Genomic DNA, 16,791 nt, shown 5'->3' on the forward strand with positions numbered 1-16,791 from the left:
CTAAAGCTTTAGGCCGGCGCACTTTAAGTACACAAACACTACTAGAAAATTTGCGAATTGCAACGAAAATTCGTGGTGGATATTAATCCGTTGCAATATAGCGACGGATATTGGGACTGAATAGCTTCCGTTGCAAATTTGCGACGGAAATTAATTCCGTCGCAAATCTTGACGCAAAGATAAAATAAACCCCGCGAAATATTGGTGGAAAGATATTCACGACAGAATTTGCGACGGAATTAAGGGTGTGTTTGGAAACCTGGAAAATGAGTTCTGGAAATCATTTTCCAAGTTTCCATTGTTTGGATGTGCTTGGAAAATCAAGTCAACGGAAATCATTTTCCCTTTGACTTTGAAAAATAAGCTTGTTTTGGAGGAAAATGACTTTCCCTTTTTTTGAGGGGAAGTCATTTTCCAACTTGTACACCAACATCACACCACCACCATCATCAACACCATACCACCACCACCTCACTACCACCATCACCACCACTACTGTCACCGCCGCCGCCACCACCATCACTACCACCGCCGCCACCACCACCACTACCACCGCCGCCGCCACCACCATACCACTGCAACCACCACCATTACACCACCACCACCGCCACCACCGTCGCTGCCACCACCACCACCATCGCACCACCACCACCACCGCCATCGCCACCACCACCACCGCCACAACCACCGTCGCCGCCACCACCACCACCATACCGCCGCCGCCGCCACCACCACCATCACACCGCCGACGCCGCCACCACCACGATCATACCACCGCCGCCGCCACCACCACCACTATACACCGCAACCACCGTCGCTGCCACCACCACCACCACCATACCACCACAACCACCGTCGTCGCCGCTGCCACCACCACCATACCACCACCGCCACCACACCATCACCACCACCACTGCTACCACCGTCATACCACCACCAGTTATTATTATTATTATTATTATTATTATTATTATTATTATTATTATATAACAAATAACACCACTACCACTACACCACCACCACCATAATATTTTTGATATATTATTAGTTTTTTATTATATTTAAAATTATTATTATTATACATGTTGTAATATTCTAAATAAAATAATTAAAATGTTTAATTATACAATTCTACTCATTTTCCAGAAAATGAACCAAACACACAAAAACAATTTTCCAGAATGCAACCAAACACTAGAAAGGAAAATGTTTTCCGAAAAATGGCCCATTTTTCAGAAGTCATTTTACTGCTTTCCAAACGGACCCTAAATTACGTCGTCCATTTCACGAAGAAAATGACGACAGATTTACTTTATTTCGACGCAAATTGCGACGAATTCTGTTGTGTCATGAAAGAAATCATTTGTTTTACGTTGTGTAAATATTGCGACGGAATTAACGACAGAATATATTCCGTCGTAATTTATTTTTTTAATTTTATTTCTCTCCTCTCCTAAAACGGTGTCGTATTAAGGAATTTATTTATTTATTTATTTTGAATAAGGAATTTATTTTTTAATTTTTAAAAAATCAAATTTCACCCCCTTGTCAAATTTCTTGGGAATTTATTTGCTAATTCCCTAAATAGAGTATAGAGATTGAGTCGCAGCACGCAGCCATCGCCGAATCGCTGATCCCTTTCCCCCAGCAGCCACCGCCGATTCCTTTTCCCCAGCCGCCACTGCAGCACTTCTGCCGTTTGCGATACAGACGCTAACCCGAGCGACCGCCGACCAGACCGCAAGCTAACGCCACCGCTGACCACGGCCGCAATCTAAACGCCACCGCCGACCACGAACAGCCCTGTGCCCCTGTCACAGCCGACGACCTTCTCCAGTGTTCATTTGAAATCGTCGACAGCAGGTCAGCCTTCGTTCAATTATGTTTATTTATGTTTTACATATATTACAGTATGAACTAATAGTAATTTATGAAATTGAAAACTATGGCTTGAGATAGTGGATTTATGAAATTGATTACTAGCTAGATTCAACAGTGTAGTTTTTTTTTTTTTTTTTTTTTTTTTTTTTTTTTTTTGTCACTCTTAAATTCACCATATAATTAAGCCATAAATTCATAATAATGGAGAAGGCACACCAACAGATCACATGAAAAAATCATTCTGGATTGAGATATATATATATATATATATATATATATATATATATATATATATATATATATATATATATATATATATATATATATATATATATATATATATATATATATATATATATATATATATATATATTGTACTGTGTACATCACCATCAACAGTTAGTCTAAGGTCACAGACACAGTACAAGAATTAGAGCAAGATGGACACAGTAAAACCTTGATATACAACTGGGCTCAAATTTGTGTATTAAGAAGATTTCCTGTTGTAACATCTATTTCATATTTGGTCCATTATGTTGGTGAAGGTGCAGCACATTTAATTCCAGTGCTATAAAGGAAGAATGAAGATGGATAATGATATGTATAAAGAGTTTGTTAAATAAAAAAATAAAATTACAGAAAAAAAAAGTTGAATAAACAAGGCCTTATTATATTCTTAATTCTTGTATGCTTTAGCTTGTCATTCGATTCCCATAGCTTTTGTCTGAATCTTTGTTTATTATGTTATAAAGGACGAATAAAGACGGCCAAATATATTACCGTGTATGTGCGCTTTAGATTTATTAAAGTGGTAGTTAAGTTATAATATAATAATAATAGTAGTTTAGTGACTACTTAGTGTGTTGAAGGAAACTAGCACTTACAAGAAAGAGCAGATTTTTTTGAATGCTATTGACTCTATTACAATGTAGTATCTGTTCATAACTATTTTCTCAACCCACTGAAGCACAAAGAGTCGATACCGCCTCCACTGAGGCTCGAACCCACAACCTCCCATATGAGAGTCCAACCTTGATGCCATTAGACCACAAGGTCTTGGCAGAAAGAGCAGATTTGATGTTTGCCAAATTAAATAGGACATAATGTTGCTTGACTGTCAAAATTACTAACTAAAAATTGAGAAATTAACTTGATTGACTCTGTGACTCAAAGGTGTTGACAAAGGGGCAGGGTCTGTCAATTTCATGAATAAGAACCCCTTGTTTTGTAATGCACCGATATATTCGGTGCGCTGATGGGCTAATCTTCCCGGGGTTGGTGCGAGTGTACAACTTTGGAAGTGGGGTCTAGATGCCCTGTGATTATTTTCATATAGTTGGACTATATGGATGCATGTGATACTTAAAGCTGATTGGAAATGGTTTTTTTTTTGGTGTTGAAAGATGAAGATAGAAGATACTTCTAGCCAATGGCAACTTGGGATTTGGGACTTCTTGGAATGTCTTGTGCTTTCCTTCGTTAGAAATTTAATGAGTTTATGGTGTTCTGATCTCATGTTATATTCTAAATGCGCTGTCTAATTTTTTTGTTGGTTTTATTTGAAGGACTTGTGTTTGTTTCATATTGCAAGTCATTGGGAGGGATTATGTTGTTCTGTGTTGTGTGGATGATGAGGAAATAATAAATTCAAATGGTGGAGTCAGGGTATATAAGCCCTTTCTCTTCTATAGGATGGCAATTGCAGTCATGAATCTGGTGTTTGGTAATATTTTCTGCTGGAAGATTCTTACTTTCTTCAGTGTCATTTAACCACAATCAGAAATATAAAGTTGTGCATTAAATGGTAGGTAACAGTACATTGCCTGATTGTATGTCTAGAATCCTGATATGGTTTTCCTGAGGTTTAAGTACACAAACTACGCACCTTAAGCACACAAACAAAGCACCTTAAGAACACAAATCACGCACCTAAATTTTTAAAATGGCACACCTTAAGTTTCAACAATTGACCTTAAGAAGGAAAACCTTAAGCATAAAAATTACGCAATTTAACAAGGAAAACAACGTACCTTAAGAAGGAAAACCACCACCTAAGCAATTGCACAACTGCACCTAAGAAGGTCAATTGCATGGCTCAAATAAATGAAAATTAAAATAAAAAAAACGCGCGTTTTGGACAGCAGAAACAAAGGGTGCACCTTAAGTGTTACATAGACGCACCTTAAGTGTTAGGATGACGTACTTAAGTGTTAGAATTGCGCACCTTAAGTAATAAAATATTGCACTTTAAATGGTAAAATCACGTACCTTAAGTGTTAAAATGGTGTACCTTAAGTGGAGAACTTATGCATCTTAAGTGCATAACTAATGCAACTTAAGTGTTAAAAGGACTCACCTTAAAGTTTTCGAGTGCATAATTGACGCACCTTGAGCACAGAAAATACGCACCTTAAGTTTCAACAATACGCAAAATGATCAAATTGCCACCTCATTTTTTTTAATCTATGTTCATCCTGAATGTTGATTTTGGCAAGATCAATGACATTACCACAGCATGTTTCCCCCTGGACACCCCCTATGCATTTAATCTCTATTATATATATATATATATATATATATATATATATATATATATATATATATATATATATATATATATATATATATATCACTGTTGTAAAAATCGCGCCTAGACACCGATTAATCGGTGCTCGATCGCGTCGAGGAATGTCTAAATCGACTTCCTCCGCGGTCGGTCCCCTAGGTGTTCTAGGCGGTTGAATCCTAATTTTTTTTTTTTAATTTTTTTTGGCAAATAACCCCCTAAAAAATAAAATAAAAAATTAATAAAATAAAAAATTGAGCACCTAGATGCCCCCGGGCACCGCGTAGTGTATTTTTCAACACACACACACACACACACACACACACACACATATATATATATATATATATATATATATATATATATATATATATATATATATATATATATAGTGGTAGAATTCATATTAATATTATTGAAGTAAGAATTTTAGAAATGATAAATTACTAAATGTAATTATGATAACATTTGAAGTTTTGCGTAAGTCGTAACTCAATATAAACTTAAGTGTTAATAACCAGATTGCAAGATGCGTAACTGAATTATTCAGTACACTGCGTGAACTAGTTCGAGTCGTAGTACAAACGGAAATTAATACGCAAACACATAAGCAAGAAGCAAGTAAACATGCACATGAACACATCGTGGTTGGTAACCTAGTTTGGAATAGACATTTCTACATTTGGGGGCACCACAAAATGGTTTGCCCATTGCTCATCTCTTCATTCATAACCAATTGAACGTGTTTACTAAATAATCAATTACGAGCGAACACTTCGAACTCTACAGCTGATCCTCAACATTTTAAACGCGTTGAAGTTTCTTGAAGAGGTGGTACAAGATTTTCCAATCTTAGAAATTGAGACTCCCACTCAACTGTAGCTCTCCCAAGTACACAATTGTGTTTAACGGTCCGAAATCATCAAGTATCAAATCCAACTTATATGAATTGTAAATTCGCTAAGTTACTCCGTTTAAGCTCCATGAATATGCCCTTGAACAAATTCTGAATATGCTGTGTAATATCTTGAAAATCATCAAATTGATTTGCATGTAGACGATGTGCATTTATAATTGATCTTTCGAATTTAGCTCTAACTGGTTAATTGTCTTGGACTTCATCCTGAACCGGTCTTCTTATCTAGTTTACTCTTGGTCTTAGTCTTCATCTTCAAATAAGAGAATGTTACTCTGAACTAAATCTATCTACTAGTATAGATTCAATGTAATATAGATACAATCCTCAAAAATAACTTTCTGAACTATATCTTGAACTACTAAATTATTCCATAAATCAAAACAAATTGGAGAAGTGAAAAATATTTTACTTTGTAAAAATATTTTCTCTATGGTCTATTTTATTAACAACATTTAATTAAAATATAAATAAAGTGAAACTTAACATTAAATAATGTTAAAAAAAAATATTGTATGCATGTGTAATAATAATGTCAAAAGATAATAAAAGTTAAAATAAAATATATTAATATTAATATCATTTAAAAAATCTTGATTAGAGTTTTAATAATATATCTTTTATATATTAAAAAATAAATCTAAGTTAAAAATTTTTAATTTAGACCATCAACTAAATTAACATATATAAAATATTAACATATATAAAATATGTTATTATTTAATGATTGTAATTTCAAATTTTAAAACAAAAATCTTTTTCCTAAGATCGGATAGAACTTTTTTCCCAAGTATTGATAGATATTTCATATTCAGCATTTCAGCTATTCAAGCACCGATCACTATAGTTCCATCAGTTTGTTAAACCCTCCCTCACCTTGGCGTAAATCTCAGTTTCATCTTCATCTCCCATGGCGACCGACAAGACAGTAATGGCGTTGATTAGGGCATCGAGACCGACCTTCCGAAATCCCCACGACAAGGTCGCCTTCGCCGTCCACGCTTCGTGTATTGCTTCTGGTTTTGTTCTTCTTGCCACCGGCCCCTCTGCTTTTTCCGACGATCCATTCTCCTCAGCCCTCGCTGGTAAACTCCCTCTAGAACAAATTTTACAAGTTATTATTTCGATTCTCGCGGTTATATTTATGAATTTTAGGGTTTGGTTTACGGTTATGAAAGTTTTGGGGGTTATTATTTACTTTGGTTAGATGAGGTGGGGATTGATCACTGGAATGATTTTGAGGACAACTACGGCTTTATCTATTCAACTCCTGAGGGAAATTCAAAGAAGGTTTTAATAAAGTGCATCGTCATGAATGGTAAACTCCTCGTTGATGCATTGTGGGAAGGCGCTAGTGCTCCTCGTCATCTTGAACTGAAGTAAGTTCCTTCCAAATTCCTTTCTGTTTTTACTGAGTGAAGTAAGCATAGGAATAAGGGAGTTCTTTAAAATATACTCTGTTTGTGATTGTCATTGCTGGTAATGTGCAGTGTTCATGATTATGTTGAGAATGGAGGGGCTAATTATGATTCCCAGTATAAGAATTTTGGTAAGCTTGTTGAAGAAATTAATAAAGAAATTTTGAGCAAGGGCTCGCCAGCAGTGAAATCATCCACTCAATCATCAAGGTACATGTTATTTGGTCTACTCACTTTGTTGACGAACTCATGTGCATTGAAACTGGCTGTTGTTCCTGTGCATAGTTTGCATTAGAGTTTTCCATTTTTATTTGGAATATGAGACAATTGTGGATTTGGAAATGTAAACTAGTGCAAAATTGAAAGTAATTAAACTTCTGTTGTAAAAAATATTTGTACATTTGATTGAATTGCATTTTAAATTATAAAAGAATAAAAATATAAAGATAGCCAGTTTCGAATGGGAGCCACCTATTCTGTTCCTCAAATTATAGGACCCTAAACTGGGACAAGAATGGTCCCGTTTCAAGGCCTGTTACAAACTGGAATGGTACTAGTTCGGTGTGATCTGGATGGTTGTTGTAGTCATCCTTATTGTGTTTAGCTTAGCTAAAGAGGTGGTTGATTTTAGTTGCCACTAATGAATTACTTTGCTATACCCATGTACAGTTCTGAAAACGGAGGAATCAGAGATACTGCTGATCGACGTGGCGCTGAATCTGATGACCCATATCAGCATTTGGGTTCTGTTCCTCCAGGGTAATGTCAAATTAGAAGTTGGATTGCACTACTTATTTATCTTCTTGTATATGCTATTGTATTATTTGGTTGTCACCCATGAGGTACTCATCGTAATTCGACGTGTGTTGAAATCTTTGACCCACAGGTTCTTTGCACTTAGGATCACATTAAACTAGCAATTAAATTGTAGACATGCTTTTTTTATGTTATTTGATGTGTTATTTATTTGTTGTTGCCTAAGTGGGTACTTATTATAATTCATATTTTGTACTGGGGTGTCTTTAGAACTGTGTTATTTTACAAGAATGATATTGAATATGCAATAATCTGGTTCTCCTTTCTTTTATATGCGATTGAAGTAACAACTGTTTTCTTGAATCATGTGAAATTGAATTCATGTGATTCACGTATTCAGATGCCCTGGGAATTGCTTGGAGTTAGAATGTCTGAGTACATAATAATGAAATCAGATGTATAACTAGCATTCTTGGATTATAGATGTAGACAACCTTTTATGTGTTACTCTTTGATAAACTGCACCTAGATGCTATGTTGGGCTATAACATGAAGTAGCTGAACATTGAGTAAATACGAAGTGCCAGTGTTTTTTTCAACTCTGCCTTGTTTGTAGCAGTAGTAAGCATGTCTTATGGAATATCAATAAAATATGCATCTGAATATGTAATTTTTGGTCCTGTATTTCTGGTTTATGTTCAATCCTTTTATTTTGTTAGTATTAGTTTCTCTTGATGATTCTCTTATAATATTATCATTATTATTATTATCTGTCTATATAGATATGTGGTTCCTCCCATTCCTGCTTTTGGTGGCAGTGACATATTCCCTGGACCAGGTGCCGGTGTTTACCCTACCAGGTTCCTTAGCTCTCCTTGCACCTCTTCTCCATTTTAGATGGCTCTTCTTTGATCGTACTCCTAAATGTGCTTATTTGTTTTTTGATACATGTCCTTTCAGAGATATTGGAGGCTATGGAGGCATGCTTGTAGGTTTGTGACTGTTCCTACCTGGTGTTTGATTTTCTGATTTTCAAATCTTGAATTAAATCCTTTTCTAAACTTGATGGCTACTCTAATTTCTTTTAGGACCCAGAGATCGTCGTTTTTTCCCTGGGATAAGTGGAGATCCTCGTCTCCCTGGGGGATTCCAGTAAGTTGCTTCTCTTCCACTGCATTCTCCTTTGCAGACTTAATTTTTTGTTTTAATTTTTGATACATCGAAGGGTAATGGAAAATGCACCTAAGACCTCTTATGTAAAGTCTCGAGCATGTGCCACCGACTACAAGGCTCTTAGTGCAATCACTATTTTATCTCCTCCCTCCCATCTATACGTAAATCTACTTTGAGTTGACTCTAAACTGCCCTATTATTGTTACAGGGGTATTCCACCACCAGGTGCTCGTTTTGATCCATTTGGTCCACCCGACGTTCCTGGTTTTGAGCCAGGTCGTTTTATCAGGTATATTTATGCATATTGATCATACTCAATTGTTTTGGTTAATTAGTGTTCCTATATAAGGGTACTATCGCGGAATCAGTCATATTTGGTGAAGGTTTTATAATAGCATTTCAAAATAACATTTTCTATATTGCAATGCAAAAGATGAAACTCTCCGGGAGTTATGAATATTGGTAGCTCATCTCATCTGCGACTAAGTGGATTTATAGATCCCCCGTAATTTTTCTTGGCAACATTTTGCAGGGACCCAACTAGACCCGGAAGCGGCAGGAACCATCCTGATCTGGAGCACTTTGGAGGTGGTTCAGATTTCATATAGACTGAATAGTTTGTTTCTATAGAGTGGTGATGGGAATCATAAGAAGGCAGGGTCAGTTGTGAATAGGGTTGCACTACATTTACTAGCAAATCGCCCATATTATCATGTAATAAATACAGTTTTAGTTACAATACTACCATATTGGCGGAGTTTTTAGATTCATTCCCCCTTTCTATTATTAACTTATGGATATCTCTCTCAATCTTTGTGATGTGTATATGCTTTAAATCCAGCAAGATTATCACTACAATCTTCTATGTAAAGAGTGACACATGATCATCACAGTGGCGACAATGGTCAAGGGGCATTAGAGACATCAATTATTCATTCTATTACCAAAATAAAGAAATGAGTAATAAAGAATAAGCAAAATTGAATAAAGAAGGCATTAATCGGAGGCACAATTTAAATAGTGTGTTGGAAAAAATAATAATTTCACAATGTACTTGCAGTATCAACAGCATTATTGAAATTTGAAAGTAACTGATAGCGTACACAAACAAGGAAAATAAGTGTACTTACCCTATGAATCTCCTAAGACCTTATTGACCATAATAAACAAATGTCCAATAGAATTGATTAATTCCTAGAGTTGATTAATCAGAATGTCTTCTAAATTAAAATTTCTAGTTTTACTGAACAATTTGACTCGAATATAGAAGATTGATGTCACCATATCTCTAAGGTTGTATGCACTCCTTTCAATTGTCTGCCGACCAAAACATACAAAGGGTATCTCTGTTGCAAATATATTCATCAAACATGAATTTAATAAGTTAGCAATTATTAATTCAAAGATAATGAAAATCATAATTGATAAAAGGATAAACAGTTGTATTGGGTTAAGAAACAATCAAGAACAAGGTTTCATCATATATTCAAGTTCTTAAGTGTTTAGCCTCTAAACATGGAGGCAAAAAAGAAAGAAATCAATTAAACGATAAATGAATTCAAGAACATAAAAAATCACTTTGATTTGTGAAAAATGTTGATTCTAAACTTTCTCGAGATGTAAAGTTGTCTCTCAAAATATTGTTGAAATCTCTAAAAGTGTCTTGAATCTCATTTCTTAAATCTTGAATTGGAAAGTCTCTCAAAGGGGTTGAAACGTCATTTAATATAATTTTGCAACCATCAAGATGGCTTTAACACAACCATGTCGAAATATATCAACTTTCTTATTCTAGGTGTGTTAAGGTGACACCACCCAGACGACATGGCAATAACACGGTTGTGTCCCCGAGTGTATCAAAATCTGTCAAGGTCTTTTCTCCTTGTTTTAGTCTAAATCTCTAAATTAAAACTTTGAACATGAAAATTGCAGAGAACCATCTTAAACTTACGCGGACACTTGAATCACCTTAAATGAACTTCACATGAAATAATATGGCCAAAATACTATCAAAATGTTGCAAGGTAGTGTCCCTCGGCATGTTAAAATCTGCCCAACATTTTGACATCAATATTTTCCAAATTTGTAAAACCTCTAAACACAAAAGCTGTAGAAGATTGTCTTTGTTTTCTATGGAAACTTGACTCATCCCAATGAAACTTCGTATGAAAGAGATGGGCCAAAATACTATCAGTTTGTCTCATAGTGCATATTTTATCATTTTTGCTAAGAAATTCCTAAAAATCAAATAGTTGTGAATTAAGCACCATATTCCATCAAACTTGCATCCGGTGCAGTTGCGCAGTAGTACATCCGGTGTAGTTGTGTAATGGTGCAATGATGTATATTTACCAGGTCAAAATTGTTAGGAATATAATCCTACAAAAAGGATTATTTCCACAAAAATAGCAAGCACAAAAAATGAAAGGTTAAGGGTAAGCTTGAGTCATGTGATACCCTCACTATCCTTAAAACCTTATTTGCTACATCCCAAAGATGATAGGAGCATAGTAGTCTAGGTTTCCTAGGATAAAACAAGCTTCTACTCTATGTTTGAGACTCAAACAAAAGAGTCCATCGAACTAGAACTTGGCTTTGAACACATGAAGGAGGAAGATGAACAGAGTTTCGAGAGAGAGCAAAATGTAGGCTATTTGTCTTGCAAAAATTCTCCTGCCCATCCAAGGCTTATATAGGAGTTGAATGATTAAATAATATTTAATCATGACATTAAAACTGATAATAAAATCAGTCATTGTAACATCTATAAAAACAGACAACCATTAACTTGAGAATTAATTCTCAAATTCAAAATTGGAGTTAAATTGAAATGGATTCCATAACATAAGAATTAATACCCAGAATGGTACGTCAAGAGTGGTTCAAAATGTGAGTAGTTCAAAAGGTAGCTACTCAGAATGGTACCTTCGAAAGGTTACGATACATGACATTCTGGTCTGATAGCCGAATGGTCCCCAAGTCCGACTAGTTACTGCTCGGACAGTGGCAAAGGCGGATGGTGACAAAGGAGTTGGAAAACATTTTCGAAAAGTTTGCATATAGGTGTCGGTGTACACGAGTCAAGTCTTTTTTTTCTGGCTCATTCTGGATTTGATTTGCACCAACCTGCGTGCGAGAGAGAGCCTCTATGTTATACAATTCAACATCCTTCTAAAAGGGTCTTGTATATGTAGTGCAAATCCCCTTCATTTTCCAACTCAAATGGGTCTAATTTGAAAATCAATTTCGCATTCACCAATTATTTGTTTTGAGCGTAAAATATATCGATCTCTTCATCTCACTATGAAGAATCTAAATCCACTTTGACCCGGCGCAAATTAAAAATGGACCCACATATATTTGTACCACAAATTTGCAACTTACAAAGTCATTTTTGCTATTTTTTCCAATAATCGCCAACATGAATGAAAAAATTGATTTTCGGGGTTGTTTTAAAACGGAATGACTATGTTTAATGGTCGATCCTTGCATAGGATAAGCAGGTGTTACCCTTTGAACCTTCCCTTGTCAAGATATATTTACTCTACTGCTGTTCGGCAGAACGCGATGTCTTTGAACCGATTGACGTTTGTGAAAATGACGATATATCCCATCAGGAACCTCCCAACAATGTTATGCTCTCGACTCTGCCCATTTTTGTCATGGGTCACCGTTCCTGATTCTGCAAGAGTTTCTAAAGAATTGAGCCCTGTCAATTCTCCTTTGAAGACCCCACTTTTATCTCACATAAGTGATCCTTTTACAAGTATCCCGCATACTAACACATGTTAACCGGCAATTAGAATTATTAAAGCTTTGACGTGCTAACCTCGTGCGGGAGTCACTTGTCTAACAAGGAATGGTAGGGAGTCCGAGACCCCAGAGTGACACGCTTTGGTCCATAATTTAGTTGTCGCATTGAACTTAAGTGCCAACTAGGTTGGGTATCCACTATAAAACTTTATCCCACGGGCTTTAGACCCATTCCTCGTGTCAACTCTCTATTTAACCGTTTGGTTAACGAATCTGCTACATTGTCTTTGACTTCACATAGTTAACCAAGAAAAGTAGAAAACACCAGTTGTGAGAAGTTGTTTAATGGTATTATGTGTACGACATATATGTCTAGATTAGTAGATTTACCATTATACATATTACTCCGTACTCTACCAATCGTGGCTTGACTATTGCAATGCACACATATTGAAGGTACATGTCTTTCCCAACTAGGAATATCCTCAAGAATATGGCGTAGCCATTCAGCCTCTTCGCAACATTTGTCTAATGATATCAGCTCAGATTTCATCGTGGATCTAGCTATCACGATTTGTTTAGAGGATTTCCATGCAACGGCTGCATCAGCTAATGTGAACACGTAGCCACTCGTGTACTTATAATCCTTAATACCCGATATCCAGTTAGCGTCGTTATACCATTCAAGTACAACATGATACTTGTATAGTGTAGTCCAAGGTCACGAGTACCCGTTAGGTATCTCATAACCCCCATAATTGCCTTCTAGTGCATATCATGCGTGCAAAAAAAAAAAAAAAAAAAAAAGTAAAAAATTACTATTTGGATGGCTCGAAGGTGGATCATTAACAGAAAGTATATTCTTAATATAATAAAGGTTCATTTTTAATATATTGAATGTTCATTTTTTTTCTTTAAAAAAAAATCATTATTTGTGTACTGAAAGTTCATTATTTGATATACTACCAAATAACGAACTTCAATACACAAATAACGAACTTTCATTTCAAATACATTGAAAGTTCATTTTTAAAAATGAACATTTATTCATTGTCTACATTGCATTGTGGATCAAGGTCTACAATACAAATTAGTCATAGTTTTTCTTCATTCTTAGCCATACATGTGCACCCCATTACTTGCCCCATATCGCCCTTCGATCTCTCTGATGGATATATTGGACCCGGAGCAAGCTGAACTGAAGAGACAGACCCGAACCACCACGACCCGGGATGCACGGCCCAGGCAGCTCAATACACCCGAGCTCGTCACCATGGACCTCGAGTCGGTCCATGGTGGACTCGGCTAGGCCGAGCTCAGTTCACGCCCAGCTCGGCCATGCCGAGTCGCCCCGCTTTGGACCCGGTCCCGGAGGGGACGCGGTCAAAGCGGGCCGATCTAACCACCCCCGGTTTCAGGGGTGCGGTTGGGGGTTTTGGCTGATATAAAAGCCTCCATCTTGCCCTAAACAAGGACAAAACATATTCCTAAACTACTATTTTATAGCATTATTGTCCTAATCAAGTCTTGTAATAGCTTATTAGCGATATTCAATACAATCTACGGTCCCTGCGACCTTACGATATCCTTGCGTTACATTATTTATTTCATATATATATTCTTATCCAGATTCACTGATTCGGGTCTACTCCGGGTTAATTAATTCCATCATTGGTGCTCTTGTTGAGAGCTGTTGTACCAGCTCAAGCGTATTCTATATCCAGTGGTCTACCGCGACCAGCTACCATGACGAGATCAAGATCCAACTCTCGCCGCACCAACGGTTCCTGCGGCACCCAGCTCGTCGCAAACAGGAATGGCCCCAACGGGGCCCCCAGCATCCAACTGGCCGCCTCCAACAGGTCGGGAGGAGACCTGAGGGCCCAGCTCACCAACCACCGCAGCGGTGGTGCACCACCCCCCGCTGCTCCCGCTCTAACTCGCGCCCTCATCTAGGAGGGGGTGGCGGTCTTCGAACAAGCCTCCACGGCACTGGCACGTGTCGCGACGGGCCTCCGGGCTGAGGAAGAAGCCCACCTAGGCGCCACCCGAGGGGGCCTGCCGCTGAGCACCGTACCACCTCCACCTCCACCTCTCTGCAGGGGGCGCAGCGGGCCGAGCACCATACCACCTCCGACACATGCCACACAGGGGGAGGTCAACTCCCCCCGACCAACGGACAAGCGGGGAGGGGGGGGGGGGGGGGGGTCTCCCGCTGAGACCGTCGGCACGACGACGAAGGAAGGGCACCAGCCCAAACCAGGCCCGCCCTGGAGAGGTTGGCGATCGCGTGTCGACTTGGGACAGGCTGGGTCCGAGGCCGACCGCCAACGAGCCACCCGCGGCAGAATCGTGATCCCACAGGCTGCCACGACAAGCATCGGGCACCCGGAGGTCGCCAAGCCACAGACCCCGAGCCCGGCTGCGACTGGAGGCAGGCTCGCGTAGGTCCCCAGATCGTGAGACCTGAGGTCCACCGCGACGCGGGCAGCCTACCCGAGTAGAGCGAACAGGTGAGTCAAATGGCCGAGTCCCGAGCTCCAATCGGGACGAGGTTGAGCAGTTACGGAGGAGGATGGACGAGCTCCAGAAGAAGATCGATGAGAGGAACGGGTCCTCGGAGCCCCAAGACATACTGTCCACCCCGTTCGTGAGTGCTATCATTGAGGAACCCTTGCCCAAGGATTTCCGTTTCCCCACCATCAAGGCATACTTGGGGACCATGGACCCGCGATCACCAGGGACAGGGCCGCCATGATGATCACCGAGGCTACCGACGTCATCATATGCAGGGGATTCTTTGCTACTCTAGACGGACAGGCGCATGACTGCTTCGGGTCCCTCCCGGGGGGATCCATCTCCACCTTCGCGGACTTCACTAAACAATTCCTGTCCCACTTCGCCACCAGCATCCCAAGGAGGAAGCAGATCGCCGACCTGTGCGACCTGAAACAGAAAAGCTTGGAATCGCTAGCCGAGTATCTCAGTAAATGGAAGAAAGAGGCCATGGGGGTCGCCAATTTCGATGGTAAGTCGGCCATACCGATTTTCAGGAACAATGTGAGGTCGGGTGCCTTCCACCAGGATCTCATCCGGTACCCCCCGAAGAACTATGCAGACCTGATGGACATGGCGGTCAGGTATGCCGATGCCGAGAAGAGGAAAAGGGAGCAGGAGGAAGGGAGAGGTCGGAAGGAAAAGGCCCCCCAGGAGGAGCGCGGCAGGGCACCTTGACAGCACCGCCGCGAATACGCCGAGGGGCCCAGGTTGAACCCCACGCGGTTCCTCACCCCGCTGACGCACCCCGTGAGCGTCATCCTAGCTCACGCGGAGGACCAGGGGTTCGTCGAGTTCCCAAAAGAGGAATGCATGAAGATCTCGGTGAAGGGCGACCCCAAGAAGTACTACCGGTTCCATCGCCAAAAGGGTCACGACACGAATGAGTGCATCCTCCTAAAGAAGCAGATTGAGGAGCTCATCCAGATGGGTTACATGGGCCAATTCATCAAATGGCCTAGGCAACCCCAAGGCCAGAACCGGGACAACAAGTGGAAAAAAAGATGGTGGTGGTTCCACGCCATCCAACTCGGCACCCCGCAAAAGAGAGCACGGCCAAAGCTCTGAAGAGGACGACAAGACGACGGAAGACTCCCAGCCCCTAAAGAAGCGGTCCATCTATGTCATTTTCGGAGGACCTGAGGGTGGAGACACCCAGGCTGATCGGAAGAAGTGGGCGAGGAGTCTGTACGTCGGGGAGGTGACACAAGCCCCACGGGAGAAGAAGCTAAGGAGGGAACCCATCACTTTCACCGATGGCGACCTGCCGGACGACCCCCTCCCCCACCGGGATGCCTTGGTGATCAAGCTGGACATCAACAATGTAGTGGTGCACGAGTGCTCGTAGACACGGACAGCTCGGTAATGTCATGTACTACGACACGTTCACCCAGCTCGGCCTCTCAAGAGACCAGCTGGAGCAGGTCAGGACCCCCCTATCCGGGTTCACGGGGGACTCGATCGAGACGGAGGGATCAATTAGCTTGGAAGTGGAGATAGGCACCTCGCCTCACCTCAATAAGTGGAAAATCGAGTTCGTGGTCGTAAAAATCAGTTACGCCCACAACATGATACTCGGCCGACCTGCCCTGGAGGACCTCAGGTGCGTGATTTCCTAGGAGCACATGTGTCTCAAGTTTCCAACATCAATCGGGGTCAGGACCACCCTGGGGGACCAGAGAGTGAGTCGTAGCTGCTACCTACGAGCATGCCGCCAGATGGGCAAGACAGGCCTCCGAGTCCACACCATAGCTGAGAAGGCATTACGAGAG

At 40.0% G+C, this 16,791-nt stretch overlaps 1 protein-coding gene across 2 annotated transcripts; it reads left to right on the plus strand.

Moving 5' to 3' along the window:
• The first annotated feature begins 1,523 nt into the window (after positions 1 to 1,523).
• Positions 1,524 to 9,529, plus strand: LOC109157878 (probable proteasome inhibitor). 2 transcript variants are annotated; one of them, XM_019305728.1, is made up of 11 exons: positions 1,524 to 1,863; positions 6,179 to 6,448; positions 6,571 to 6,742; positions 6,854 to 6,991; positions 7,451 to 7,540; positions 8,320 to 8,397; positions 8,498 to 8,529; positions 8,626 to 8,689; positions 8,919 to 8,999; positions 9,243 to 9,327; positions 9,375 to 9,529. In XM_019305728.1, the coding sequence occupies exons 2-10, from the start codon at positions 6,274 to 6,276 to the stop codon at positions 9,316 to 9,318; spliced, it is 906 nt and encodes a 301-aa protein (XP_019161273.1). In that variant the 5' UTR covers positions 1,524 to 1,863; positions 6,179 to 6,273; the 3' UTR covers positions 9,319 to 9,327; positions 9,375 to 9,529. The 2 variants fall into 2 exon arrangements, with proteins under 2 accessions (XP_019161273.1, XP_019161272.1); XM_019305727.1 differs by having other exon boundaries at positions 9,243 to 9,529.
• The last annotated feature ends 7,262 nt before the right edge of the window (positions 9,530 to 16,791 follow it).

The sequence above is a fragment of the Ipomoea nil genome, unplaced genomic scaffold, assembly GCF_001879475.1.
Source record: "Ipomoea nil cultivar Tokyo-kokei standard unplaced genomic scaffold, Asagao_1.1 scaffold2792, whole genome shotgun sequence".
Taxonomy (NCBI): domain Eukaryota; kingdom Viridiplantae; phylum Streptophyta; class Magnoliopsida; order Solanales; family Convolvulaceae; genus Ipomoea; species Ipomoea nil.

Coding starts and splice junctions, on each gene's coding strand:
- LOC109157878 (XM_019305727.1), top strand. CDS start 6,274: ATGGCGACCGACAAGACAGTAATGGCGTTGATTAGGGCATCGAGACCG. Junction 6,743..6,853: donor CCTCGTCATCTTGAACTGAA/GTAAGTTCCTTC, acceptor GGTAATGTGCAG/TGTTCATGATTATGTTGAGA. Junction 9,000..9,242: donor GAGCCAGGTCGTTTTATCAG/GTATATTTATGC, acceptor AACATTTTGCAG/GGACCCAACTAGACCCGGAA.